General features: G+C 27.4%; 7 protein-coding genes across 11 annotated transcripts; 3 read left to right on the top strand and 4 right to left on the bottom strand.

The window, feature by feature from the left end:
- Positions 1 to 58: 58 nt before the first annotated feature.
- Positions 59 to 1,668, bottom strand: LOC127282775 (EP300-interacting inhibitor of differentiation 3-like). Its single transcript, XM_051307264.1, has 7 exons — positions 1,462 to 1,668; positions 1,306 to 1,398; positions 1,089 to 1,219; positions 896 to 1,019; positions 538 to 831; positions 355 to 473; positions 59 to 266 (listed from the first exon to the last, which is right to left on the bottom strand). The coding sequence occupies exons 1-7, from the start codon at positions 1,532 to 1,534 to the stop codon at positions 204 to 206; spliced, it is 897 nt and encodes a 298-aa protein (XP_051163221.1). The 5' UTR covers positions 1,535 to 1,668; the 3' UTR covers positions 59 to 203.
- A 28-nt stretch (positions 1,669 to 1,696) lies between these two features.
- On the top strand, positions 1,697 to 3,161 carry LOC127282790 (THO complex subunit 7 homolog). Its single transcript, XM_051307286.1, has 4 exons — positions 1,697 to 1,804; positions 1,882 to 2,306; positions 2,375 to 2,559; positions 2,994 to 3,161. Exons 1-3 carry the CDS (start codon positions 1,795 to 1,797, stop codon positions 2,552 to 2,554), a joined length of 615 nt encoding a protein of 204 aa, XP_051163243.1. The 5' UTR covers positions 1,697 to 1,794; the 3' UTR covers positions 2,555 to 2,559; positions 2,994 to 3,161.
- Positions 2,570 to 3,823, bottom strand: LOC127282780 (alpha-ketoglutarate-dependent dioxygenase alkB homolog 6). Its single transcript, XM_051307276.1, has 5 exons — positions 3,618 to 3,823; positions 3,372 to 3,548; positions 3,191 to 3,298; positions 2,983 to 3,084; positions 2,570 to 2,910 (listed from the first exon to the last, which is right to left on the bottom strand). Exons 1-5 carry the CDS (start codon positions 3,678 to 3,680, stop codon positions 2,650 to 2,652), a joined length of 711 nt encoding a protein of 236 aa, XP_051163233.1. The 5' UTR covers positions 3,681 to 3,823; the 3' UTR covers positions 2,570 to 2,649.
- A 120-nt stretch (positions 3,824 to 3,943) lies between these two features.
- Positions 3,944 to 5,084, top strand: LOC127282374 (mpv17-like protein 2). Of its 2 annotated transcripts, none has more exons than XM_051306562.1 (3): positions 3,944 to 4,110; positions 4,244 to 4,405; positions 4,520 to 5,084. In XM_051306562.1, the coding sequence occupies exons 1-3, from the start codon at positions 4,108 to 4,110 to the stop codon at positions 4,943 to 4,945; spliced, it is 591 nt and encodes a 196-aa protein (XP_051162519.1). In that variant the 5' UTR covers positions 3,944 to 4,107; the 3' UTR covers positions 4,946 to 5,084. The 2 variants fall into 2 exon arrangements, with proteins under 2 accessions (XP_051162519.1, XP_051162527.1); XM_051306570.1 differs by having other exon boundaries at positions 3,952 to 4,086.
- An 8-nt stretch (positions 5,085 to 5,092) lies between these two features.
- On the bottom strand, positions 5,093 to 8,553 carry LOC127282365 (N-acetylneuraminate 9-O-acetyltransferase). Its single transcript, XM_051306549.1, has 11 exons — positions 8,254 to 8,553; positions 8,070 to 8,166; positions 7,747 to 8,005; positions 7,431 to 7,688; positions 7,116 to 7,351; positions 6,832 to 7,041; positions 6,444 to 6,765; positions 6,130 to 6,369; positions 5,766 to 6,056; positions 5,476 to 5,694; positions 5,093 to 5,409 (listed from the first exon to the last, which is right to left on the bottom strand). The coding sequence occupies exons 1-11, from the start codon at positions 8,366 to 8,368 to the stop codon at positions 5,284 to 5,286; spliced, it is 2,373 nt and encodes a 790-aa protein (XP_051162506.1). The 5' UTR covers positions 8,369 to 8,553; the 3' UTR covers positions 5,093 to 5,283.
- Positions 8,554 to 10,421: 1,868 nt separating this feature from the next.
- On the bottom strand, positions 10,422 to 22,307 carry LOC127281888 (serine/threonine-protein kinase Genghis Khan). Of its 3 annotated transcripts, none has more exons than XM_051305880.1 (24): positions 22,135 to 22,307; positions 21,011 to 21,199; positions 20,755 to 20,934; positions 20,397 to 20,668; positions 20,024 to 20,323; positions 19,810 to 19,953; positions 19,624 to 19,746; positions 19,352 to 19,560; positions 18,073 to 19,285; positions 17,761 to 17,996; positions 17,586 to 17,692; positions 15,081 to 15,244; positions 14,742 to 14,997; positions 14,379 to 14,665; positions 14,059 to 14,202; positions 13,856 to 13,991; positions 13,360 to 13,782; positions 13,110 to 13,298; positions 12,855 to 13,040; positions 12,606 to 12,769; positions 12,435 to 12,542; positions 12,207 to 12,330; positions 11,955 to 12,109; positions 10,422 to 11,896 (listed from the first exon to the last, which is right to left on the bottom strand). In XM_051305880.1, the coding sequence occupies exons 2-24, from the start codon at positions 21,078 to 21,080 to the stop codon at positions 11,783 to 11,785; spliced, it is 5,304 nt and encodes a 1,767-aa protein (XP_051161837.1). In that variant the 5' UTR covers positions 21,081 to 21,199; positions 22,135 to 22,307; the 3' UTR covers positions 10,422 to 11,782. The 3 variants fall into 3 exon arrangements, with proteins under 3 accessions (XP_051161837.1, XP_051161829.1, XP_051161822.1); XM_051305872.1 differs by having other exon boundaries at positions 12,606 to 12,787; positions 22,135 to 22,306; XM_051305865.1 differs by having other exon boundaries at positions 12,435 to 12,787.
- A 303-nt stretch (positions 22,308 to 22,610) lies between these two features.
- LOC127282708 (COP9 signalosome complex subunit 1) lies at positions 22,611 to 24,713 on the top strand. 2 transcript variants are annotated; one of them, XM_051307146.1, is made up of 5 exons: positions 22,611 to 22,774; positions 22,929 to 23,018; positions 23,082 to 24,203; positions 24,269 to 24,403; positions 24,468 to 24,713. In XM_051307146.1, exons 1-5 carry the CDS (start codon positions 22,745 to 22,747, stop codon positions 24,519 to 24,521), a joined length of 1,431 nt encoding a protein of 476 aa, XP_051163103.1. In that variant the 5' UTR covers positions 22,611 to 22,744; the 3' UTR covers positions 24,522 to 24,713. The 2 variants fall into 2 exon arrangements, with proteins under 2 accessions (XP_051163103.1, XP_051163112.1); XM_051307155.1 differs by having other exon boundaries at positions 22,614 to 22,774; positions 22,932 to 23,018.
- Positions 24,714 to 24,845: the final 132 nt, after the last annotated feature.

The following is a 24,845-nucleotide window of genomic DNA, read 5'->3' as shown; positions in this document are numbered from 1 at the left end:
AAACCGCCTCTTCTACGGTAAATATTTTTTCTTTTATTTAAATAAAAAAATATATAAATATTTTTAAGCTATTAGTTTTTATTCACAATAATATAAAAAATATAAATATTTATATAATACAATACGTACACATGCATAAATTATTTTTTAGAAGATTCATTTTCTGCTTTTACATTAAAAAAAATTGATAAACTTTATCAATACTAAACGATTTCCTTAGTAAAATTGATCATAGGTTGTGTAATATTATAATATTTTACTAAAGTCTGTAACAAAAAAAAAGACAAAAAAGGATTAGAATTGTTTTCGTTATATAAAATTGAATTTACTTTTTTTTTAGCATTAAATACTTACTTGCCATTGATTTGAATTTAAATTAATGATATTTTGCACAGACGATTTGCCAATTTTTTTTGCATGTTGTGCCATTTCTTTTGTACATGGTTCAATCATTAATTTGCCCGTTGATTGATCTGCAAAAAAAAAAAGAAATGTTGAAATAATTTTCCAATCAATCATTAAAAAAAAAAATCTTACCTTTTTTTAATTGAATAACTCCATCGCGAGCCAAAAATGAAACATGAAGAATATTTTCTATTGTATTTCCAAATTTCGTTGGATGTAATATTAAACTGAAATAATCAAGCGGTTGATGGTGCATTTTATGATGTTGAATTATTAGTTTTCTAATTTTTTCAACTGTCTCCTCAACACTTTGATCCTCTTTCTCTGTTGATATTACATTTTCTGGCCTTTTTGTTTTAGCTTGTGCATCTCTTTTAAATGGTTTTCTAATTGCAATTGGTTTTTTTGGTAAAGGTTCAAGTGCTCCTGTAAAATTAATTAATTTAGTAAGGGAAAATTATTGTTTTTTTAAAAAATTTTTTTTTTTTACCCGATAGAGTTGAAAAATGAGGAGTTTTTTTAAAAACTTTCGCCACATCAATTTCTAAATCAGCCCAATTTAAATTTTCCGGTTCATCTGCAATTGTATCAGATTGCTGTTGAACGTAATCATGCTGAAAAAAAAAATAATAAATTAATATTCATTAAAATTAATATATATATATTTTTTATAAAGAACTTACAATCATTTCAGCATATTCCTCATAATTATAAGTATTCACATCTTTTAATAATGTAACTGTGCACTGCTCTATTATTTTCGAAATGCATGTTACAATTTCAGAATCTAATATTACTTCGACTTGATTTTCAACTGGAATAAAATAATTAATATCAATTCTTTTTTTTTTTTACTTAAATTTTTAAGTAAAAATTTACAGTATTATATCATAACCTTACTTTTTTCTTCGAGACTTGTCTCATCCATAACAGCATCTTCCTTTTCAGTTACATCGTTCAGATTTATTAATGTTTTAGATCCAATTGAATCCTCTAAACAATTAACAATTTTAATAAAAAATAAAAGAAAGTTGTTATTAAAATAAATATACTTACTGAGAGCTCGCGCTCTTGTTAAATATCTTCCCAAAACTTGTTTCCTTTCCACGGGAGAAAGAACTTGCGACATTTTCGATTAATAAACAAATCAAAAAAAAAAAAAAGGGAATCATTCATTAATTTCTGTTGTGATAACAATTTGTTTGTTTAAAATCACATAATTTGACAAGACAACAAAACTGAACTGATGGGACACTCGTGGTTTCTTAAGGTACGTTCATATTATGGCTATTTGCATAATTTGATTGGCTCTTTGAAAATGGACATTATCCAATCTATCTTAATATTGTTAGTTCATGTTATAAACATTCATCAACAACAATACAAAACATGTCAGATGGTAAATATTTTGTTTTTACTGATTTTTAATTAATAATAATTAATGAATTAAATATTTGATAATTTTTTTATCTATAGAGGAAGTAATTCGTCGAAGATTATTAATCGATGGCGATGGCACTGGAGATGACCGTAGAATTAATGTTCTTTTAAAATCATTTATTAAATGGATAAACAATTCAGATGCTGATAATACTTTACATGAAAGAATGTTATCTCAATTGGCACAATGTGAATTTGCACAGAAAAAATCACGTTTTGTTTCAAATATGAGTCAAGAGGAATTAAGAAATTATGAAAATTTATCAAAACAAATTGAAATTGAAATTGAATATGCTAAAAAAGATATTGAAAGAACAAAATCTGGTTTAGAAGCAGCTAAACGTGTACGTAAATATAGAATTGAATATGATGTATTGGCAAAAGTTATTAATGAACAACCTGATCGTGTTGAAACAAATTCAAAACTCAATACACTTCGAGATGAATTAGGTTGTCTAAAAGTGAGTATAAATTTGTTTATTATATGTAATTTAATAAATAAATTTTCTAACAAAATTTAATTTACAAGGAAAAATCTGAACAACTTGAACGTAAATTAGAAATGCGAAGAAAACAATTTCATGTTTTAATATCTTCAATACATTCATTACAAGGAATGTTAGATGAAGTTGATGAAGAAATAATGGATGTAAGTCTAGAAAATTATGAAGATACTGATACTATTACATCACCGAAAACCAGCACTTAATTTAGGTAAATAAAATTTTATTTCAATTATAAAATATTCGTTTTAATAAAAATTTCTTAAATTTTAAAGTACAAAAATATATTTAAAATTAATAATTATTTTCCAATTTTTAATTTCATTTTACTCACTTTTGGAACGTGTCTTATTGTTAAAGATATTCTTGTAGATCGCAGTAAAATTTGTTGATTTAAATAATTTTCTGAACATAAATATAAATTTTTGATTCTATCTTCTGAAATAATATCTTCATTTTTTTCATCAATTGAATGTAAATAATTGTGATATAAATTTTCTTTTAAAATAAGCAAACTTCTAGGTTCTAATAAAAAACTAAATTGATATTTTGGTGTTTTTTCCTAAAATTTAAAATAAAATTTAAATTATTCTACAATAATTTATAATTGTAATATTTGATTTCAAAAACTTACAACTTTTTCAGTTTCAAGACGTTCATAAAAATCCAAAACAGTATGTGAACCACAACTTATTGTACTGACAATTGGATGAAAAAGTGGTCCATCTGAATGAGGCTGAGAAAATTGATAAAATTTTGTATATTGTACGCATTTAGAATTATTCTTTAAATATATGTATACTTTAAATTACATTTATTAATTTTTGTAAATCAATTCTTACCATAATTCCTTGCCCTGGTAAATATTCATTAATGAGAATATGATTTGGTTCTTTCATTTCTTCAAATACATTTAATTTTGATATTTTTTCAATGTATTTTTGTAGCCACTGTAAAATATTTTTAAATAAATAAAATTAAGAAATATTAATTTAATTTTTAATTAATTAGTTTTAATCTTACACTTGGTATTTTCTCAGCTAACATTCCTTTTAGATGAGGAATTCCACCCCAATTTTGTAATCTTCTGTTACTTAATTGCGTCCACTTTGGTTGTGGAGTTTTATTAACGCATTTTATTATTTCTTCTTCATCAGCTTTTGTTATGAAATTTGGCAAATAATATGCCAATGAAGGTATCTGTAATTATTATTAATTAATTGTAAATTTATTTGTATTTCGCATTTCATTGCTTATATATATCTATACCTCACGAATAATATTATTCTCTAAATTATTATTTTTCATTTCATTACATAATGAAAATTCCATTTTATGTGCATGAACAAGTTAAGTTTATTTAAAAGTATAACCAAAAAAAAAAAGATATTTAATGTTTTTTATTCCTGCAATTTGTAAATAAACAATGCTGATTAAATTCAGCAGTAGAGATCAAGATGAATCGATTTTTGAACTTAGAAATGTTTCTGAAAACAAACACCCAATGAAAGCGCTACAATCTAAAGAAGTATTACATAATTTAAGCTTAGTACACACTGTTGCACGTTGCAGCCGCACGTGTGTTATCGTTTATTGACATAATATATAACCTTACTTTATATTTAAAGTTTATTTTTAATTTTTAAGATAGTTTTTTGTGTAAAATATTCTTAAATATTTATTTTTAGAATGTTTAGTAACAAAATAGAATGTAAAATTTAACCAACGAATAGAAAAGGTTTCTTTACATTCATAATATATGGTAAAATAACATTTAAATTATTTATAAACAATCATTTAGCTATTTTTATTTATTAATAGTTTTATATATTTTAACTAACTCTTATGTTATTATTTTATTTTACATAGTTCTATTTTTGTTTTTAATTTTTCAGAAAATGTCAACAATAAGAAATATTAGATTGCTCGTTGCAAAATTTAATCCAATTAGAGAGAAACTATTTTCATCAAAAAATTTATTATACACTAATGTTGCTATTTCAATTTCACTATCAGCAACGGGTGATTTTCTTGAACAACACTATGAAATTTTAAAGGTAAGAACTGGTTTTCTTTTATTTAAAATAAAATAAAATATTAATTTTTTTTTTCATTGTGCTACTTTCGTGAAAATTGAAATACATTGTTTATAAATAAAACATTCATTACAGGGAGAATGGAAAAAATTTTGTATAAAAAGAACTGGACATATGGCATTATCGGGAATGTCTGTAGGAGTAATATGTCATTATTGGTATCGTTTTCTTGATTCTCGACTTCCGGGAAAAACAATTGGAATTGTTGTAAGAAAAGTTATCATCGATCAATTTATATGTTCACCACTTTGTATAGGAATGTTTTTTTTAACATTAGCAATATTAGAAAGAAATAATTGGGAAGAATTTATTAGAGAAGTTAAAAATAAGGCACATAAACTGTATATTGCCGAATGGATAGTTTGGCCGCCAGCACAAATAATTAATTTCTATTTTCTACCAACAAGATATAGAGTTCTTTATGATAATACTATTTCTCTAGGCTACGACATTTATACAAGTCAAGTTAAACATGACAATATATTAAATCAAAATAAATAACGTTTAAGGATAAATTCTGTTATCAGAATTTTAGATAGACAAAAATTAAATTTTTTAAGAATTCATTTTTTAAGTACGAAATAGTTTCATAAATTTTATTTCCAAGTCAATAAATAAAAAATTATAAATAGAAATGAGAGCCAATAATGAATTTTTAAAATATACAAAATCAGAGTGATTCGAAACACCTATTTTTTTTTTGTACAATATTTTAGTTTCAGAATTTTAAATCACTCTGCTATCTAGATTTTTATTTTCTTTGTACATATTTACAAATTTTACGATTTTTAATAAACTTATTGTTAAGAATTATAAATTATAGCCTCATTTTAACTTAATTAAAACATACCATCATGTATTCCAATTGGAACTAGGACCACAGTAAAAAGTAGAAGATTTCGTATAACCAATTTCCAATCACTTGGCACGGCATAAGGTGCAAGAACTAATGTTAATCTGTGTATCTAAAATTATTTTGATTAGAATAGAATTTTTTTATTTATAAAAAAAAAATAAATAAATAGACTTACCTCATGACTAGCACAAATAAAAATAAAAGAAGAAAGCAGTAGATTTAATACTGGAAATCGTGGTAAAAGAACTAGAACACCATGAGAATCAGCTGCGAGCCAAACATGTCCTTGACTGACCAAAGTTTCTAAACTAATTCGACCAAGACCAGCCAAAAGCGATGAATGTTTTCCTCGCAATGCCAATGAAGCATTTCGAAGGACAATATAACCCAAAATCTAGAAAATAAAGAAATTATTTTTAATTTTCAAATTAAAAGAGAAATTAAATTGATTTTTTAAATTCTCACTGGAATAAATGCAACGTAAGAATGAATCTCTTCACATTCGGAAAAAGAATGACAAAGAAGTGTGTAACTAGTGTAGGCAGCTAAAGAAATAAGTGCCAATATTGGAGCCATAGTTGTTCCTGGAATATGATCAACTCTTTGAAGACCCACTAAACCAGCTCCAAAAGCAATTCCCCAAGCAACACTGTATCTATCAACACGCCATCTTGACCACCATTCTCGAATATCATCATCCGTTGTTACAAATAATGCCTTCCAAGGTCGAGTCACAAATATCTTTTCAAAAAATACCTGCAAAAAAAAATTACAAAATAAAAAAATTATAAAAAGAAAATCATTTTTTATATTACAATAAATTCCACACCTCTGACATATAGAGAATCGTAATGATGCAAATAAGACCCAATAGTTTAAGGGCTAAATAAAGCAATGCTCTCGGTCCATATTCGGCTAAAGTTCCAGAATAAACTCTCGGAGGCAACCAGGCCAAGAAATAAACAATTAAAAACCAAAAAGAAGCCAAGGGCACAAAATGATAAAATTGATAAGGTCTATTCATACAAAGACAGAGAGACACAGTTAAGAGATTTAATCTAAAAAGTACCTGGAAAAATTGTTTTCTTTTTACATTTATCTAAAAATTATTTAACAGGAAAAAAATTCAAAAAAAAATCTTACCCGAAAAAATCTAACTAGTGAAATATCGCCAGTTTGCCAAAAATAATAAAAATGTCCATAGCCAGAAAGAAATAAATATGCAGAATTTATAAGTCTCAAATGCATATAAATTGGTAGCACATTTTTTGCGCCTGTCACATGATATATTAATACAACTGCCTGCATAAGTCCTCTCCATTCATCAGTTTGTTCACGATTTAAAAATCTTGGACCACGTTCACGATCCTCAGTGAAAAAAAGGCTTAATGCTAAAATATATCCCAGTGGTAACCAAAAACTAAATTCACTATAATATTTATTTTCCTTCATGAAAAAATTAGTTCTGAAATTAATAATAATATTTGTTTAATATTGATATTTGTAATAATATTCCTTTTTTTCAACATACCTGTCACATAAATAAAAATAAGCAAGTATAATCGATAAGAGCGCTAACGAAGTAACAAGTGTATAAAAATCTTGTACTTGAGGTGCTTCACTTTTTAAAATATCAGTTTCTTCTCTCTCAATTTCTTCCATTGCCAAACCGGAATATAAAACTTCAGTTTGATATTGACAAATTTTTCGATACAACCAAATACTACCACCTATTATTATGCTGAAATTAGAAAAGAAGAAAATGAATTTTTTGAATTTTAGTATTAATTTTTTTTTTAATTTAAATAACAATACCATAAAGCAAGGACGAAAAGTGAAACAAGTTGTAAAGTTGTTGCAGCTTCTGGAGAACTACAACAACTACCATCATCAAAATTCATATGATCATTACAATGTGTATTTAAAAGAATTTGAATTTTGTGTCGTAATGATAAAGGACTTGATAAATATCCATCTGGACTTTGTTCTAAAATTCCACCGCCTACGAGTCTACTGCTTTCCCATAAATGAGCATCACTGTGTGATAATACCTTAAATAAATTAAATTCTCATATAAATAATTTTTATTAAAAAATTTTTTTTTTTTTTTTCATTAATAAATAATCAAACCTCAACAGCTGCCTTATTACAAACGTCAATTTGTCTATTATCGACATTTGAGAATTGTGGCGATAGACGTTCTTTTAAAATCGGATCCTGTAATGTCCATAAAAAGCGCGAACCCTTTTGTGCAAGAACTTCAGCTGGACGAACAAGATTCATTAAATTTCTACTATATATTGAATGTAACGTAAGATCACTGGCATTATTTGCAAGAATATCGGCCACAGCACAACCGGCAATAATCATACTCGGTGATTCTCCTGACTAAATAAATAATATTTAAACTGATATTAAACAAAAAAAAAAACTTTTAATGTCATACCATCCAATTCCGAAAATTTGATATCATTGCTGCGTTAATTTGCGGTCTCCATAAAAATTGAACATTAAGTCTTAATTGTGCATCATTGAAATTGAGATCTGAATTTTCTGGCAATTCCACTAAATCAGATGTTTTACCATCAACCATAAATTGTGATACAAATGTTTTATACAATTGTCTAATTCGTGCATCACCAATAAAAACAAATTGATTATGATGACCCATAAATGCTAAATATCTAAGACATCTTCGACTATCTCTGAAAAAATAAAATTTTTTTATTTTTAAAATCATATTTTTATAATTGAAATTAAATTACTTACGTTTGTGTATAATGATGCATCATACAGCCGTATGGTTGCCATTCTTTATCACCTTTATATCTACCTTCAGTTAATAACCATTTACAAGAATCGCTATCTAAAATTTTATTTGTTTTTATAAACAACATTTACAGGTTATAAATATACCAAAAAAAAAAAAATTGATTTTAATTTATAATCTCACCATAAAGAATATGCAACATTCCATGATAAAAAATAAAACATAAAATTAAAGCTGTTGCTAATTTTTTAGCACTTGCTACAGTAATTAAACTAATAAATTGTTCCGCCGAAGTCATTATATATCATATCTTTCTTAATCTTAAAAATAATTTTCCATTATAATTATTTTATAATATAAAAAAAATATTGTGTATTGTTTTGGAAATTGGTAATGTATAAAATTTTATTGTATATCTTATAGAAAATTTACATTTTTTATATAAAATTTTGAAAAAAAAGGTTTGTTTACTTTTGAAAAAAAATTCACTTCAATGAACATTAAATATACAAAAAAACATAGATAAGAAGTATAGTTAAACCTTAATGTTGAATCACATCCCTGCATGCAAGATTTTGATTGGTGGAAAAAAGTAAATTGGACTATTTCCATAGGAAGAGCCAATAAAAAAAAACCGAGGGTTTTTTAAAACTAAATTCAAAAATTTATCTCAAAATAAAAAAAACCAAAAAATTATTTATATTTCTTGGGAAAAATAACAATGGAATGTATGAAATCCTTTAAAATACTGTCATAACAGAGATATTATTTATAATTTCTTTTAATAAATATTATAAACAATACACAAATATTATAAATAAGTTTTTTTTTCTACGGCTATGCGTTTGAAAATGCAGAATAATAAAATCAGATTATTATTATATAAATTACACTGGTACAAAGACCAATGAAATTCTTATAAAATACGTCATTACAAATATTTAAGAACAAATCTATTAGAATGCAAGAAAAAAAACTAGATAATAATGCAACGAATGCAAACAATTGTACGATAGAAACGCAAATAATATATATATATATATATATATAAAAAAAGGATTTCTTTACAATGATCTACATAAAATTATATCGATAGTTTTGCAACACTCTCGCACAATATTATAGATGCACTCTAAAGCGTAAGATTATAGGGATCTAAAATCAGATATAAAGTTCGTGAAGTACATAGAAAATTAAAGAATAATAATCAAATAGTTTTAGATACAAGATATTATCATATATACAAAAATAGAAACGTAAAACTATAAATTTCGAATATCGAGTAACGTTTTATGAGCAATAAATTTTTTTTTTCAAATTGACGAAGATACAAAGTTTTATATATAGTTATAACACTTTTGATTTTAGAACCCTCATATAAGTATAACAATGACGGAAGATGGGTTGGAATATAAATCCGTATATTAATTATTATTGATCATGTACTGTAACACGAACTTCAAATGTATATTATCCAATTCTCATTTAATTGCTTCTAAATTAATTTAATTTCCGATTTATAATTCTACGTTTTAATATATAATTATGGATAGAAGTGTTGTCAGTTACGAATACAATTTCGTACAATATAATAATATGTTAACGTTTTCTTCTATAATAACGGCCCTTCTAGTTTTTTTTCTTTTTTTTTTTAATATAAGAGTGTTAAATTTGTTATATTCGTTAAATTTATTCTATTCGTTATGACTATAGCAGTGTATAATATATGATTTTTTTTTTATTTTAGTCTTTTATTTATTCAAATATGTTCGGAAGCAAACAAGAATTATTTTGCAGTATAACTGCAAATAAATATGAAAATTTATATATATATATAATAAAAAATAATTAAAAAAAAAACGCAGATAATTCAGATAATACTTTTTGTGATAAGAAAGAGCGCATGAAAAAAAATAAAAGATTCAGTCTACTAAAATAATACTTCATATTTTTTTGTCGATTATTTTCTAAATCTTATTAGATCTTTAAGTTTATTAGAATTGTATAAATTTTTAATTTTATATCTAATTATTATGCTTTCTATTATGTACAGCTGTTTTTATTATCGTATATAAAACAATGTAGATAAAAACATTTTGTATAAATTTGTTCTTGAATAATTTAATTATATTTTTCTTAAATTACAATCGTTATTCAAAAAAGACAATTTTGATAATCAAAAAAGACAATTTTGATAATCAAAAAATAATTTCCAAAAACTAGTTTGTCATTTGCATTAATATGCTAATAAAAAATTTGATATGTTAAAATTTGTAAAAACACACACACTTGTAAAAAATTGATAAAAAATTCTATTGTCAGTATGTTAATGTTCTTTGTTATTATAACAATTATTGTTGTTTTTTTTTTTTGTAAATAATCGATATGAATTGACTTCTACATCATGCACTCTTCCTTCACATCTAAAAGAAAATTATATAGTAATACATTTCGTATATTATTAAGTATTTAGAACAATTACGATATTTCTAAATCGATCTATAAATCTAAATATTTGCAGCATAAGGTTCTGACAAATTGCACTTAATATTCTTGACTTAATATTCACAATGATAAATAAACTCGCATCTGAAATTTAATTCGAACTTAAAAAGAAAATTCGAAAAATCTCTACCTTTTGGTAGATAAATTAAATTTTTTAAAAAATTTTTAACATGTGTAAATATATTTATTTTTTTTTTTCAAAGCGTTTATACCTCAGTAAAAAAGCAATTGAATGTAAATATGAATTCAATGAAAATAATAGAAAATAAAAATATATATATATATAGTATATATAAACGAAAAAATAAAACAACTCCAGCCGATGCTTGACAATAATGACTTTGCTAGTAAGCTACGGCACCTATTGCTTAGTTCTGTTAATGATTTAAATACATAAATTATGTACATTTCATTTTTTGCTAAATTATAATCAAAAAATTAAATTAATCACTTAAGCGTAAAACTTAAGTCTGAAATTTGTTTCTGAAATGTCTTTTCGTAAAATATATATTATTGCAATTTTTTTGCAAAATATATTTTCAAAACAATTATAAAAAAAAACTGGGATACTTTCAGAATCTTATGCTGGATTATTTTTTTCTGTTAATAAAAAAAAAAAAACACAACAAAATATGCACGATAAAATATCAATGGAATGAGATAATTTAAGGTTAAAAAAAAAAATCAACGAAAAATGTGTAAAAATTAGTTACTTAACCCGATGCCATTGCATATTCTGGCCACACAAAATCTATATTTTTTGTGGGAAAAAAGAAATCAAATTTTGGTTTTTTAAAAAAAAAATTTTATCCCCCCAAAAAAAAAAAGATAAAATTTGCATTGCTTTAAAATTAAAACAATCAGTCTACAAATTTGATTTGTAAAAAATAATAATTGGCAGCAAATTTTTTTTGCTTGGCAGTGGGTTAAATACGATTATTTTATAAATAATCTAATTTAAACGCTTTTAAGCGTTAAAGCTTTGTCACAATTGTGATAGTAAAAAAAAGAGAGAAAAAAAAAGTTTGTAAACAAACGATCACGCGTAAAATAATATTTGCTCTATAGAAAAAATATAGAAAAAAAAACAATAACAGAAATAAATCAATATGAAAAAAAGGATACTCAAACTGTGTGACTAAAGCTTAGAATTTCATGGCGAGAAACTCGTAACTCTATGTTTAGGCCTTTAATAATTTGTAATTGTTCATGAATCATAGGACGATGATCCATGATCATGCGCTGGACTCGGAGGCGTTGATGGATTTGAACTATTATTTGAAGCTATCGAATGTCGAGGACTTCCACCAGATACTGGTTCCTAAAAATTTATATATTGAAGAAAAAAGAACTTAAAAATTTAAAAACAGAAAACTTACTTTATCGTGTAAGGACGAAATGCTGCCAAGTGAAAGGGGTGTATGTGATCGCATATGCAATGAATCAGAATCAACCTGATCAGGTGTACGTGGTAACGATGGTGGTGTAGCTGTTGGTCTTGGAGGCGCTGGACCTCTTCTCGCAGAAGTTGAACCTGTAAAATATTTTCAAAAACGTTTATTAAAAAAGAAAATTATTGAATAAAATTTTCAATATTAAAAATTTCAATTAAAAATCATAATTATACTCACCATTATGTGGCGAATATCCTGAGTGCTTTGACATATGAGAGCTAAGGCGCCTGGAGTCTGAAGGTGGATGTCTCGGAGGCAAGGGTGCTGGTTTATTAGGAGCTTGCAATCCAGAACTGTATGTCTATAATTAATAATCTATTAAAACTAATTCATTTTTTATAATAAAAACAAAATATTATTTCTAAATAAAAAATCTATTATTGAAATATAATAGAAAATTCATACTCTTTGTTGACTGCCGTGAAAAGCACTATGATGTCCCGTTACAGCTGCATTATAAGGTGGAGGCGGTTGATCAGCAGTTTCCAGTGTTGTTGGTAAATCAAGTAAGTGCTGAAGTGAAAAAATTAAATCACATACTGTGTAAAACAAAAAAAAAAAAAATAGTTTTCTCACCTTTATGCCATTTCCAGGTCCCATATGACTGATGTGATTAAAATTAGTAGGTGCCGATATCATTTTTGAACGACGATCTGTAGGTCGAGCTGCTCTATTTCCTTCTCTTAATGAGAATCTTCTCCTGGGTCGTGTCATTTGTTTACCACTCGTTTCCATTGGAGCTAAGTTCAATAATTCACCTTAAAAATATTTTCATTTAATTATTAAAAACTTTAATTTATTTAATGTATATTTAATAAAACTTACGTTGATGTAAATTACTCAAATAAATAACGTGCGACATATCGTTAATGGCACACGTGGTGAGAGAACCGGAAGTATTTAAAGGTCGGGCTTTTTTAACATTTAATGTTTGTAACCAATCACCAGTTGTACAATCGAACACATCGATGTGAGTTTCACTATAAACGAGTAAATAACCTTCGCAAAAACCTAAACATAAATATAATAATTATTATTTTATTTTTTTAAAACAGTTTTAAAAAAAGAAAAATTACTTACTGACTGCTGTAGGAACAGCGGGATACATAATTTCCCTATCTCGACTTTTTCTCCCTTGACTATCAACATAAACTGCAAGCGTGTGAAAAACTAATAAAAATTCCCCTTTTGGCAGTTCAATGCAACGCAATGCATCGACAGCGCTATAAGTTAAAAAACCCAAAAGAGTATTTTCAGGATGGACCAATGCTGAAAGAAAAATAAAATTAATTACAAAAATAATTAAATATATTATATAATTTATACTTACATATAGGTTGATGGTCACCCAATATACTATATATTGAAAAACCAGATGGGTATCCAACGCATAATCTTCCTTCGGAGAGTACTTGTAACGTTTGTGCGTGACAAGGCAACATTAATTCACGAACACGTTTATGTCTTGTTTTCGTACGTGTTATTTCATAAATAATAACTTGCGATGCATTTTGTTTTTTAATTGCAACACAAAGACAATAAGTTAAAGGCTTTCGACGTACAACGCCAGTTGTTAATGTTATGCATCCTTTAGTTTCAGCAACTTTTATCCATTCCACCTCATCTCCATCTAAAGCGCGAACAGGAACTAAACGAACGTGTCGTTGTTTTCCACTAAGTACAACAATTAATTGTTCTTCTGTTACATATTCGAGAAGATAAACTTTTTTCCCTTCTCCAACTCTTGCTATTTCTGAAAAAAAGAATTTTTTTTTTTTATAACTTATAGAAAAATCATTCAATTTTAAAAAGAAAATTTTCCATACCACTACGATCTAAATCTAAACAAAATAAGCCTTCTTCCGTGCCAATGACTAGACGATCCGGGTCTATAATTGCTCCAGACATCACATTTTTAATAAGCGCCAATGTGTTGTCCAATAATTCTTTAGCTCTAAAAATCTGAAAAAAAATCAATTAAGACACAAAAAAAAAGGAAACAAAAATAATTAGACAAAAAAAAACATACTGTTGTATTAGGAAGATTATTTCTTTTGAGAATTCGATGAAGTTCGCTTAAGGCCACTACCCATTTAGTTTTTTCACTTTCTGTATCAGCAAGCATTAACGTATGGTTCCGCAATCCAGGTGGTTCCAATAAGGATGTTGTTATCTAGTCAAGGAATATTTGTTTTATATTAAGGAACTATTAAATACAAAAATGATTTAATATTAATATAATAATGATTTATTATTAAATAAAACATTAGAATTTTTAATATTCGTTATTGATAAAAAAAACAAATGAAAATAATGAACACAGAGAAGAATTTTCTTTTTAACACTTACCCTAAATATACATGGAATGTCTTTTTTTGTCGCATGTATAACATCAGAATCTCGTACAGAGCTCACACTGAATTCTTCATCGCGCATATCCAATACTTGTGATACATAAACCGAAGGAATTGCATTTCTATCCGGTGAGATGTCATATAGGAATAATTTAAAGTCACAAACAACAACAAATTGTCGTACCCAACCTTTTTTAACACCGCCCATTTTTGGAACTTTTACGTAACCTTCATAGGCAGTGCCAATGCCTCTTGTTGGATCAATTCCTAATGGTCGTTTAGCTAAAAAAAAGAAAATTAATTTATTATTTGAAAAAAATGTTAATACTTAAAAAAAAAAAAAAAAAAAGAAGCTTACTCTGATCGTGAGGAACGGGACACATTGGTGGTACTTTATCGCAACAGGGCATATGACACGCAAAGCCACAAACTTCACAAACAACTCCTTGTCTCGTTAAACCAACCATTAATGAAGTACAATGATTACATTTTGTTGGAGCTGAAAATGTTCGTACCAGGAACTGATGAGATTTTGGCTTTGGTTGAATGTTTGGTTGATTATGAACTGACGAAGATTTGTTAAGTAATTCATGTGATAAAGGAGAAGTTGGATCCTAAAAGAAGAAAAATTATCAAATAAAAATTAAAAATGATAAATTTTTTTTTTATAATTTAATTTTAAAATAAAAATACTTACAATACTAAGTTCAGAGAGATTGCTTTTACTGCTTGTGATACTTGGGGCACGATTGTCTTCAATGTCACCTTCTACACTATCCACACTTCCATGACGAGTACTACTAGCGGTTTCCTTCAAGAAATGTTCCAAGTATGACATTTGAGAGGTAGGCCGCTCCAAAACTGAAAATAAAAATTATTATAGTAAGATAAAAATCACAGAATTCTAATAAAAATGTTAGAAGATTTAATTTGAAAGTTAGCCTTTATGGGTCCAACATTTTTTGATATTTTCAAAACAAAACTTAAAAATTGGACCTATATTTCAGAAAATTTTGTTTTTTTGTTAAGGTATAAAATCCTAAACTCATAAAATTAATTTATTATCAAGAATGTGGGATAAGAAAAATTCACCAAAGCACCCACAAAAACCACACAAGGCTTAATTTTCTATATATCGTCGTTGTTAATCGCTCGCTTAACACAAAAAGAAAAAATAACGCATTAAGATTAAAATATCTACAAGGGTCAAACAAGATGCAGCATTCGTACAAAACTGCTTTTGAATATCATGATCGGAATTAAAATTAGAAAATATTTATTCTAAGATACTTTTTTTTTAAAAAAAAAAAACTGTAATCGTTATTGATATATTAAAATCAAGTCCTTATCATGATTAAGAAAAAAAAGGTCAGTCTAAAATGTTAAATTAAACACAGTGCTATGTTTCAGTAAGTATATTAGTACATATTTTTGTTATATGTACACTCAAACATTCAATATACTTCCCTGTTGCTGCAACTGAATTCGTCAAAGATAAAAACTTTTATCTTATTTTGCCGTTATATATAAAAATCCTGAAATACTTCCAATAAAAATTCAAATCCTGAGAAGAAATTGTGAATATAATTTTTGAAATTTTAATCTAATTACTATTACCAAGCAGCGATATTTTACTAAAAACATAGCGCTGCGTTTTCTTTTTTTTTTTAAATTAGCAACAACTGAATCGACTCTGAAAGTCGCACGCCCTGACAAATTTTGATTTACCAGGCGACATTTTCACGTTGATGACATCGCGATTAACCATTGAATTGACAGGAACAAATCTAGTTAATAAGCGACATGTGGTGTTGCGGGGGACACGCATTACTGGTAGGGGTGATGACGGCTGATGTACGATGATTCTCTGGGGTTTGGTTGTAACGATGTTTGAAGATTTGGTTGTAATAAGTGCTGTCACAAATACAGTTTGATGATGAGCAACAAGAGGCCCCACACGCAGCTCGTTACGCCAATAAACAGAGGCACTTTGCAGTCTAGAAATCAGAATTGCATACCGTACCGAACATTTTTTGGGTTACAAAGCTAATTAGATATCCCAGTGTAAATTCCTGTATCTTACAATTATATTTTTTTTCTTTTTTTTTCAACGAAACTGAATTTAAATATTTTTTCTTGTGCGCTCGTAATTATTTTTCATTATTTTAAATAAAAGTCAACAAAAATATTTTAATTAGAAAATCATTTGATTAAAATTATCGTATATTGTCAATAATGAGCGCAATAAAATATTTGTCACGCAAATTCATTATATTTTTCGGAACTTGATAAAGAAACGCATATTTAAATATCTTAAACGAAAACTTGTTAATATTTTAATTCAGTAGATTATTTAATATATTGAATCCCAATTTTTGTTTGTATCTATCAAATTTGTAGAATTTTAATACAAATTTAAAATACATTTTGAAAACAATACTGAAATATTAATAGAAAATAAAACTCTGTTCACTTTTTTCAAGGCTGTAACGAGCCACTTAAATTACTTACAGAGAATTGCACATAGTTAATGTACCTCAATAAAGTATAAACAGATTGAATCTCTAATATTTGAAACAATTATTACAAAAATAAAATTAATCATATTATAGAAAAATTAGAGATTCAAACTGCGGCGACAATAATAAATAAGTTTAGCTTCAATGAGGGGCAATTAAAAAAAAAATTTATTACACTATCAAATCAATTTCTAACAGAATAATATATTAAATAATTACATTTCTAATAAAGAGAAAATAAAAAAAGAAGAAAATACAATAGAAGAAAAAAAAAACAAAAAGTAAAAATATTCAAATATGAAAAGGGAATGTTTATAACTATTATTAGTATTTTTTTAACCTGACTTCAATAAAAGCCTTTAGAATTTCAGAAATGCAGCTTACTCTTTTGGAGTAAAATTAATAATCTATTTAACTTCTGAAACAATATTAATTAGTAAACTAATACAAGAATACAAAAAATCAAAATAAATATTTTTTGTTTTTGAATAACAAAGCAAAAAAAATCAAATTCTATTTTCTAAATAGGCTGTGAAAAAAATTAAAATTTTTGCAAACTACTAAGGCAGCATGAATTACCGCAGTATGTAGCACTATCAAGGATACTAAATTTCCAAAAGACTGAGGAAAAACTAATAAAGAACGATTGTTTGTTGTACTGGATTCAATTGGAGGATACTTACAGCTATCACCAGTCTCAAGTCGCGTCTGTAGTTCTTTTATTTGCAATTCTTTACGCTTCATCTCATGTGAAACACAATCAAGCCGTTGTTTAAAATCTCGTAACTCTCTGTAAAATCATTAGTATGTGAAAAAATTGCAATTATAAAAAAAAAATTTTTAATTTAAAAAACCTACTTCTGTGCAGCTATTAAATCAGATCGTGTTTTTGTAAGTTCTTCTGAAATTGCTTGTTTCGCTTGAATTTCACTCTGTAAAGAACTTTGTAGATTCAAAAGTTCCATTTTATCCAATTTTTGTGATCTTCGATTTCTCCAATTTTTATCCGTTATTGTTGAAACACTTCCTACGCCACCAACTCCTCCTGAATGTTTAAGGAATTCCAATTCTTCTGTCATTTTTGTAGCCAAAGCCTGAAAAAAAAAGATTAAAATAATTGTCTGAATTATTTTTCTCAATTCCTAATTAGTATATTTTCATGTTAAATACCTGCAGATAACCTCTAGCATCTTTTTCATCAGAAACCCATTGGATAATTTCCGTTATTTGTGCCTCCCATTGAGCGATTGCCTCTTTTTTATTTCTCAATTCTTCATATTCTTCTTCAATTTGTCTCCTTTCGGATTGTATTCTATTTACTGTATCTGTAACAGAATTTAATTCAAGTAAAAGTTTCTTATTTTCCTCAGCCAACATCATTTTTTCCCTCTCATGTCGCCTTGTTAATTCATTAATTGTTTCTTCACTGTCTGTTATATTTTCAAGTCTCGCTGCATCTAATTTATCCTTTGTTAATTGAATTTCACGTTCTAAAAATTCTCTCTTTACTTCACCCTCATGTAATTGCTCTTGAAGACTTCGAATTTCTAAATTAAATCTACTTTGTTGTTGAGATGAATTCTCATTATATTGAACTTCAAGCTTTTCAACTTCCGCCTTAAGCCTATTAATCTCTTGTGTTGCAAGTGCATTATTCGTACTTGTATCATTTCCAGCTGAACGTTGTCGTATTTTTTCAGTTTCCTCTTGCATTTGTTTACAATATTCTTCACTACGCTCACGTAGTTTTCTTTCCTTACTGGTTTCAGCCATTGCTTCTTCAACTCTATTTTCAAGTTCTCTTCGTAATTTTTCTGCTTTTCGAATATCGTGTCGTAAACTATCAACTTTTTGCATAACCACTTCTAATTCTTCTTCTTTATCACGAACTTGTCTTGATAATTTTTGCTTTTGCTGTCTTAATTCTGATAATTTATCAGTTACTTCTGTATATTCTGCCATTGCTAATTTACGTTGTGTTAAAGCATCTTTAAGTTCCTTGTCTTGAAGTTTGAATTTCTCCTGAACATCCTGTTTATCTTTGACAGCTTCATCTTTTTCCATTCGAAGTGTTCGTACCAATTTTTCAAGTTCACGAAGTTTCATTAATTCCCCATTGTCTATATTACGTAATTCACGTGGTACTTCAAGAGATTTTAATTGAGATTCGAGTTCACAATTTCGTTTCGTAAGAGTGTTTATTTCATCCTGAAGTTTTCGTGTAGCGTTATTTGAATCTGGCGATATTGTTGGCGACTGATGAGTGACCTGATTTTTTAAATCAGCAACTGTTTGTGATAATTGCGCATTCTCTTCTTGTAACATTTTAAGATTTTTATCCTTTTGTGAAATACCCAGCATAGATCCTAAATCCGATATACAACTAAAAAAAAAAAAAAAAAAACCCTTTAGTATAAAAAGTATTTTAAAGATTTTTGTTTATTCTTACCTTCCTTGAGTGAAACTAAAACCAACGAATGGTAAATGTAAAGCAGAAAAGGCCGAATTCGCCGAAGGTGGAACAGCATCAGAACTACGAACGTCTGTATCATCAACATCAAAATTTGAAGTGTCGGTAGGTGATGAAACTTCAGGAATGTAAGGTGCCGTACTATCTCTTACAATATCCCAACTTACTCCTTCAAACCATGGATGTTTCTAGAAAAAAAAAAAATATATATATTAAAAAAATAAATATTTATATTTAATAAATTAATTTACCTTAAAATCTTCAATTCCATTTTGACCTAGTCTAAATTCCGAACTGCAAATTAACTTTCGCATTAAATCTTTTGCATCTTCAGAAACGTCATATATGTCTTCCGTTGGGAAATCAAAACAATTCTGCAATAATTTATCAACAATCAGATAATGGAAAATTTAGTTTTTTTTTTAAATTTCGTTTACCTTATGATTCATAATTTTTCCATAAGTTTCGACTAGAGATTCAGCGTAAAAAGGTGTTTCGCCATAAAGCATTTCATACATACAGACGCCCAAAGACCACCAATCACATTCAGGACCGTATCTCCCTTGTCCGTCTTCCATTGCCTAATAAATAAACAAAATTTAATGAATTCAAAATATTATTTCGAAAAGAAATATTTTTTCTAAAACTTACCCTTAAAATTTCCGGAGAGATATAATCCGGCGTACCAACTGCAACGTTACTTTGAACAGTTCCATCTTCAAATAATCGTAGGCAAGAACCAAAGTCAGCTAATCGAATATGTCCATTAGCATCTAATAAAACATTGTCAGGTTTAATGTCTCGATGAACATATCGCAAATCGTGAATTGATCCTATGGCTAGCACCATTTCCGCTATGTAAAAACGAGCCATATCCTCTGGAAGTCTATCCTCAAACTTGCTTAGTAAAGTTAATAAATCTCCTCCACAATAATAATCCATGACCAAATACTAAAAACAAAATGTTAAATTAGCATTTTTAATTACAATTAAAGAAAAAAAAAAAATAAATAAACAAACTTACCAAATTATTGTCATCTTGAAAGGCATAATGAAGGTTTGTTATCCATCTTCGATCACCATAAACTAAAACATCACGCTCTTCTCTGAAACATGCAGTCTCCGCTCGTTTCAGCATTTCCCATTTATTCAAGATTTTCATCGCAAAAACCTTATCTGAACCTCGCATTCGAACAACACATACTTCACCGAACGCACCTCTTCCAATAACTTTTATAATCTCAAAATCCTCACGTGCTAACTGCAAACTCTTTATACAAGTAGCTACAGGTTTCACTGTTAAAAAAGAAAAAAGTTATATTTAAAAAAAAACTATTTCCAAAAATTTTTCAATTTTAAATATATTAATTTTTATAACATACCAAACTCAATGAAATCAGAAACAGTCTTTTCTCGACGTAAAGAAGAATTACAACACTCATCGTATAAAACTAACAATATATCAATGAGTGTTTCAATGGAAAACGTGTGACCTGATCTTCCACCTTGAATTGGACCACCACTAAATAGAGCTTCTAATTGACGAAGTCTTCCTCCTACACCTAAAAAAATTTTACAATTTTAGAAAAATTAAATTTTTTTTTACAAGATTTCTTTTTGAGAAAAATCAAAATTTACCGTTTATAGCAAGTCCTTTAGGCATTATATCTGGTGGAGGATGACTGTAATGATGAGGTGGTTCCGACATGATTGTTTTTTTGTTAGTAAATTGTCTTTTTACCACGATCTTTTAAAGATGCTTCTATCATCATTGAAGACAGTTTCAATATCTTTATTCCACCACGTCATTACGGAAAAATGAATCCACTAGAATTTAATAATTTATTATTAGATTTTCTAACTCTTTTTTTATCTCACATATTTTCTATTTTTAAATGTCACAAATTTATTTTCCAATATTGTCATTCTCATAGTAGTTATTTTTTTAAAAATAAACATTAAATATAATCGTTTTGAATTTAAATTTTTCCAAAAATTTCTAATATGGATATTTTTAAAATCAAAATTGTTTATAAAGATTCGCGTGAGTGTAAATATAGCACAAATGCATATATAGTGCCAAACAACAATATTATTTAAAGACAAAGGAAATAGTCGCATTTACCTAAATTTAAGATAAAAAGTTAATAATTTAATTCTTTAAGGAAAATATTGACATAGGAAAATTACAATAAAATACTTTTTTAAGAATTCAATTTCTTTTCTAAACATTGAATTTCTAATTACATATGTACGGTTAACCGAGTTGTCAAAAATCAATTTTCTTCAAGCGGTCTTCTCATAATATCGGATTTTATATTCACCTTTAACGATAAAAAAAAAAATGATCGATCATGCTGAAATTACGTAATCTATGTTCAACGTAGCTAAAATATTTAGCGAAAATACGCAATAAGACAAAACGCTCACTCTGAGAAACGTGTAAATAAAAAGTATATATAAAAATAGTACACTCGGGGTAGGGCGCACGTAATCAGGCAGCAACCTGAAATATTTCTTCCCGTCCATGAAATTCCAAAATCACCGAGATTCTTTATAATCGCACTTTTTTCTTCGAATCAGGACTAATATTTTATTATCCACTGTTCTAATTTCTCTTATAACCTTATCACACTACACGAACTTAACTAGTATTTATCAATATGACGTAAAATCTAATGCATTTAGACTTTATTTTTCCTTTCAAGAAAAAATGCTGAGTTTGATATCAAAGTGAATATCATGATAATGAACAAGCATACCTGCACACGGCAGCTCCAACAAAATTTCTTAATTATTTATTACGGGCACCATTTAATTATTACTAAACATCTTGTATCACACCTCCAAAAAACCACTCCAAACTAAAGAAACCCCCTGCGTTTGACCCCCCAGGCAGGCAGGTCTCTGTCTAAAAAATATGGCAGCTCCACTGACAGCAAAATATATAGATTGCCATCATGGTCTATATAACTCGGAACAATTAAGTTTTATCAAGGTGACATATTGATATTTACAGTTAGATATTAGTAAAATGGTATCACTAGTAATATAATTAAAAAATTTTATTACCTAATTAATATTTTTTTCAATTTTATTTTATTATATGAACGATAACTACAATAGTTGAAATCGAAATTCGCGCTTTCTGCTCTTAACCAATCGCTTGTCTTTCGTTCAATATCGACTTTCTATTGGCAGTCTTTTGGACAAATAGTGTTTAACGAGTGAACATGCCTTTATTTTTTCACTGTTCGATGGTTTGTGGTTATTAATGTTGTTTGTTCAAAAAAAAAAAGAAAAAAGAAAAGAAAATAGTGGTTCTCGGAGAAAAAGTTATAAATTTTCGGATTTTTAACAAAATAATAACAAATGCTTCAACAAGATAAACTTATGAAAGAGGTAAAGTGAAAAATGTTTTAAAAATATTGTGCGTATTCTAAAATTAAGGCAAATTTTAAGGTTAATTTACTTTTACATTTAAAAAACAAACTGAATTAATGTTTATAAAATGAATTGTGTAAATTATTTTTGTAATTATATTTTAATTTTTTAGCAGTATGTCGAACCAATGCAGGTCGATGCACCGGTGGAGGATAATGACAATGCAGAGGAGGAATCCTATATTGTCGAAAATCCAACACTTGTAAGTTTTAATGTATAGTACATAGTTTTTAAAATGTTAATTATTAAATTTTTTTTTTTTAAGGATTTGGAAGTGTACGCCAATAGTTACACCGGGTTAGCAAAGCTTTACAGACTAATATACATAGCAGATCATTGTCCTACATTGCGAATAGAAGCCTTGAAAATGGCAATAACATACGTGATGACAACATATAATGTCTCTTTGTATTTGTCACTTCATAGAAGACTTTCGCAAGCAATAAGTACACCGGGATTACCTGATGTTGCTGCTCAATCGAGTTCACAAGATTTGCCAACAATTGATCAAGTATGGATGGAATCACGTTCAAAAAAAGCTGCTCTTAAATTAGAGAAATTTGACACTGATTTAAAAAATTATAAAAGTAATTCAATTAAAGAAAGTATAAGAAGAGGACACGACGATCTTGGTGATCATTATCTTGATTGTGGTGATCTTGCTAATGCACTTAAATGTTATTCAAGAGCAAGAAATTATTGTACAAGCGGAAAACATGTTGTTAATATGTGTTGGAATGTTTTAAAAGTTTCGGTATATTTACAAAATTGGACACACGTTATTAGTTATGTTACTAAAGCAGAAGATACACCTGATTTTCCTGATGTTCATGGTAAGGATAGTAATTTGGCTATTATAACAAAATTAAAAGTTGCTGCTGGATTAGCTGAATTGGCAACAAAAAAATATAAATTTGCCGCAAAATTATTTCTTCAAGCATCATTGGATCATTGTGATTTTCCTGAATTATTATCACCGGGAAATGTTGCACTTTATGGTGGTTTATGTGCACTTGCAACATTTGATAGGCATGAATTACAAAAACAAGTTATTTTTAGTAGTTCATTTAAACTATTTTTGGAATTGGAACCACAATTAAGGGATATTATTTTTAAATTTTATGAATCAAAATATGCATCATGTCTTAAACTTTTAGATGAGATAAAGGATAATATTCTTCTTGATATGTATATAGCGCCACATGTCAATAATCTCTATACACAAATTCGTAATAGAGCATTAATACAATATTTTAGTCCATATTTGAGTGCTGATATGAGACGAATGGCCACTGCATTTAATAGAACTGTTTCCGCATTAGAAGACGAACTTATGCAATTAATTCTTGATGGACAAATTCAAGCTCGTATTGATTCACATAATAAAGTAATAATTTTTTTTTTAAATTAATTTATTTTAAATTTTGGTAATTAATTCATTTTTTTTTTTAGATTTTGTATGCCAAAGATGTGGACCAACGAAGTACTACATTTGAAAAATCAATAAGTCTAGGAAAAGAATATCAAAGAAGAACACGAATGCTTATTTTGAGGTCGGCGATGCTAAAAAATCAGATTCAAGTAAAGGTAAAAAATAAATATTTGGCTGTATTGATATTTTAAATATTTTTAAAAAATTCAAAATTCAAAGGGCGGCGAAATGTCTGTGGCACCTGGAAATAGCAGTCAAACACCAAGGAACTGATCAATTCCCATTGTGATTATGGTTTATACAATAAGTTCGAGTGATACATCGATTGAAGTATTCGTTACGTAAAGAACAATGCTTCACACCTCTTGAGTTTTTTTTTTTTTTGCAAGTATAAAACTCAATTTTTTAATCATTTAATAATTATTTGTGACATTTGCGTTTATAATAAAGATTTCTAACTATTAATTTACAGTAATTTGATATTTTTTTCAGATTTATATGATTTAATTTCAGCTCAGAAATTTTAATTATTATAAAAATAGAGAATTTATTTATATAATGATTAAATAAGCATAATTTTGCTTCTAATCAGTAAAA

This window comes from Leptopilina boulardi, unplaced genomic scaffold (genome assembly GCF_019393585.1).
Source record: "Leptopilina boulardi isolate dan_hultmark-lab unplaced genomic scaffold, ZJU_Lbou_2.1 LbouV2_114, whole genome shotgun sequence".
Classification (NCBI taxonomy): domain Eukaryota; kingdom Metazoa; phylum Arthropoda; class Insecta; order Hymenoptera; family Figitidae; genus Leptopilina; species Leptopilina boulardi.
This window is presented reverse-complemented; position numbering and strand designations above follow the sequence as displayed.

Coding starts and splice junctions, on each gene's coding strand:
- LOC127282775 (XM_051307264.1), bottom strand. CDS start 1,534: ATGTCGCAAGTTCTTTCTCCCGTGGAAAGGAAACAAGTTTTGGGAAGA. Junction 1,399..1,461: donor AACAAGAGCGCGAGCTCTCA/GTAAGTATATTT, acceptor TTAATTGTTTAG/AGGATTCAATTGGATCTAAA. Junction 474..537: donor AGTTATTCAATTAAAAAAAG/GTAAGATTTTTT, acceptor TTTTTTTTGCAG/ATCAATCAACGGGCAAATTA.
- LOC127282790 (XM_051307286.1), top strand. Junction 2,307..2,374: donor ATGAATTAGGTTGTCTAAAA/GTGAGTATAAAT, acceptor TTAATTTACAAG/GAAAAATCTGAACAACTTGA.
- LOC127282780 (XM_051307276.1), bottom strand. CDS start 3,680: ATGGAATTTTCATTATGTAATGAAATGAAAAATAATAATTTAGAGAAT. Junction 3,299..3,371: donor TAGCTGAGAAAATACCAAGT/GTAAGATTAAAA, acceptor AATATTTTACAG/TGGCTACAAAAATACATTGA. Junction 2,911..2,982: donor GTCTTGAAACTGAAAAAGTT/GTAAGTTTTTGA, acceptor TTTAAATTTTAG/GAAAAAACACCAAAATATCA.
- LOC127282374 (XM_051306562.1), top strand. Junction 4,406..4,519: donor AACACTATGAAATTTTAAAG/GTAAGAACTGGT, acceptor CATTCATTACAG/GGAGAATGGAAAAAATTTTG.
- LOC127282365 (XM_051306549.1), bottom strand. CDS start 8,368: ATGACTTCGGCGGAACAATTTATTAGTTTAATTACTGTAGCAAGTGCT. Junction 6,766..6,831: donor TATTTTTATTTATGTGACAG/GTATGTTGAAAA, acceptor TATTAATTTCAG/AACTAATTTTTTCATGAAGG. Junction 6,370..6,443: donor CACTAGTTAGATTTTTTCGG/GTAAGATTTTTT, acceptor CAATTTTTCCAG/GTACTTTTTAGATTAAATCT.
- LOC127281888 (XM_051305865.1), bottom strand. CDS start 21,080: ATGTCGGAACCACCTCATCATTACAGTCATCCTCCACCAGATATAATG. Junction 20,935..21,010: donor TAAAGGACTTGCTATAAACG/GTAAATTTTGAT, acceptor AAATTTTTTTAG/GTGTAGGAGGAAGACTTCGT. Junction 19,954..20,023: donor TCTCTCCGGAAATTTTAAGG/GTAAGTTTTAGA, acceptor TTTATTTATTAG/GCAATGGAAGACGGACAAGG.
- LOC127282708 (XM_051307146.1), top strand. CDS start 22,745: ATGCTTCAACAAGATAAACTTATGAAAGAG. Junction 22,775..22,928: donor AAGATAAACTTATGAAAGAG/GTAAAGTGAAAA, acceptor TTAATTTTTTAG/CAGTATGTCGAACCAATGCA. Junction 24,404..24,467: donor AAAATCAGATTCAAGTAAAG/GTAAAAAATAAA, acceptor CAAAATTCAAAG/GGCGGCGAAATGTCTGTGGC.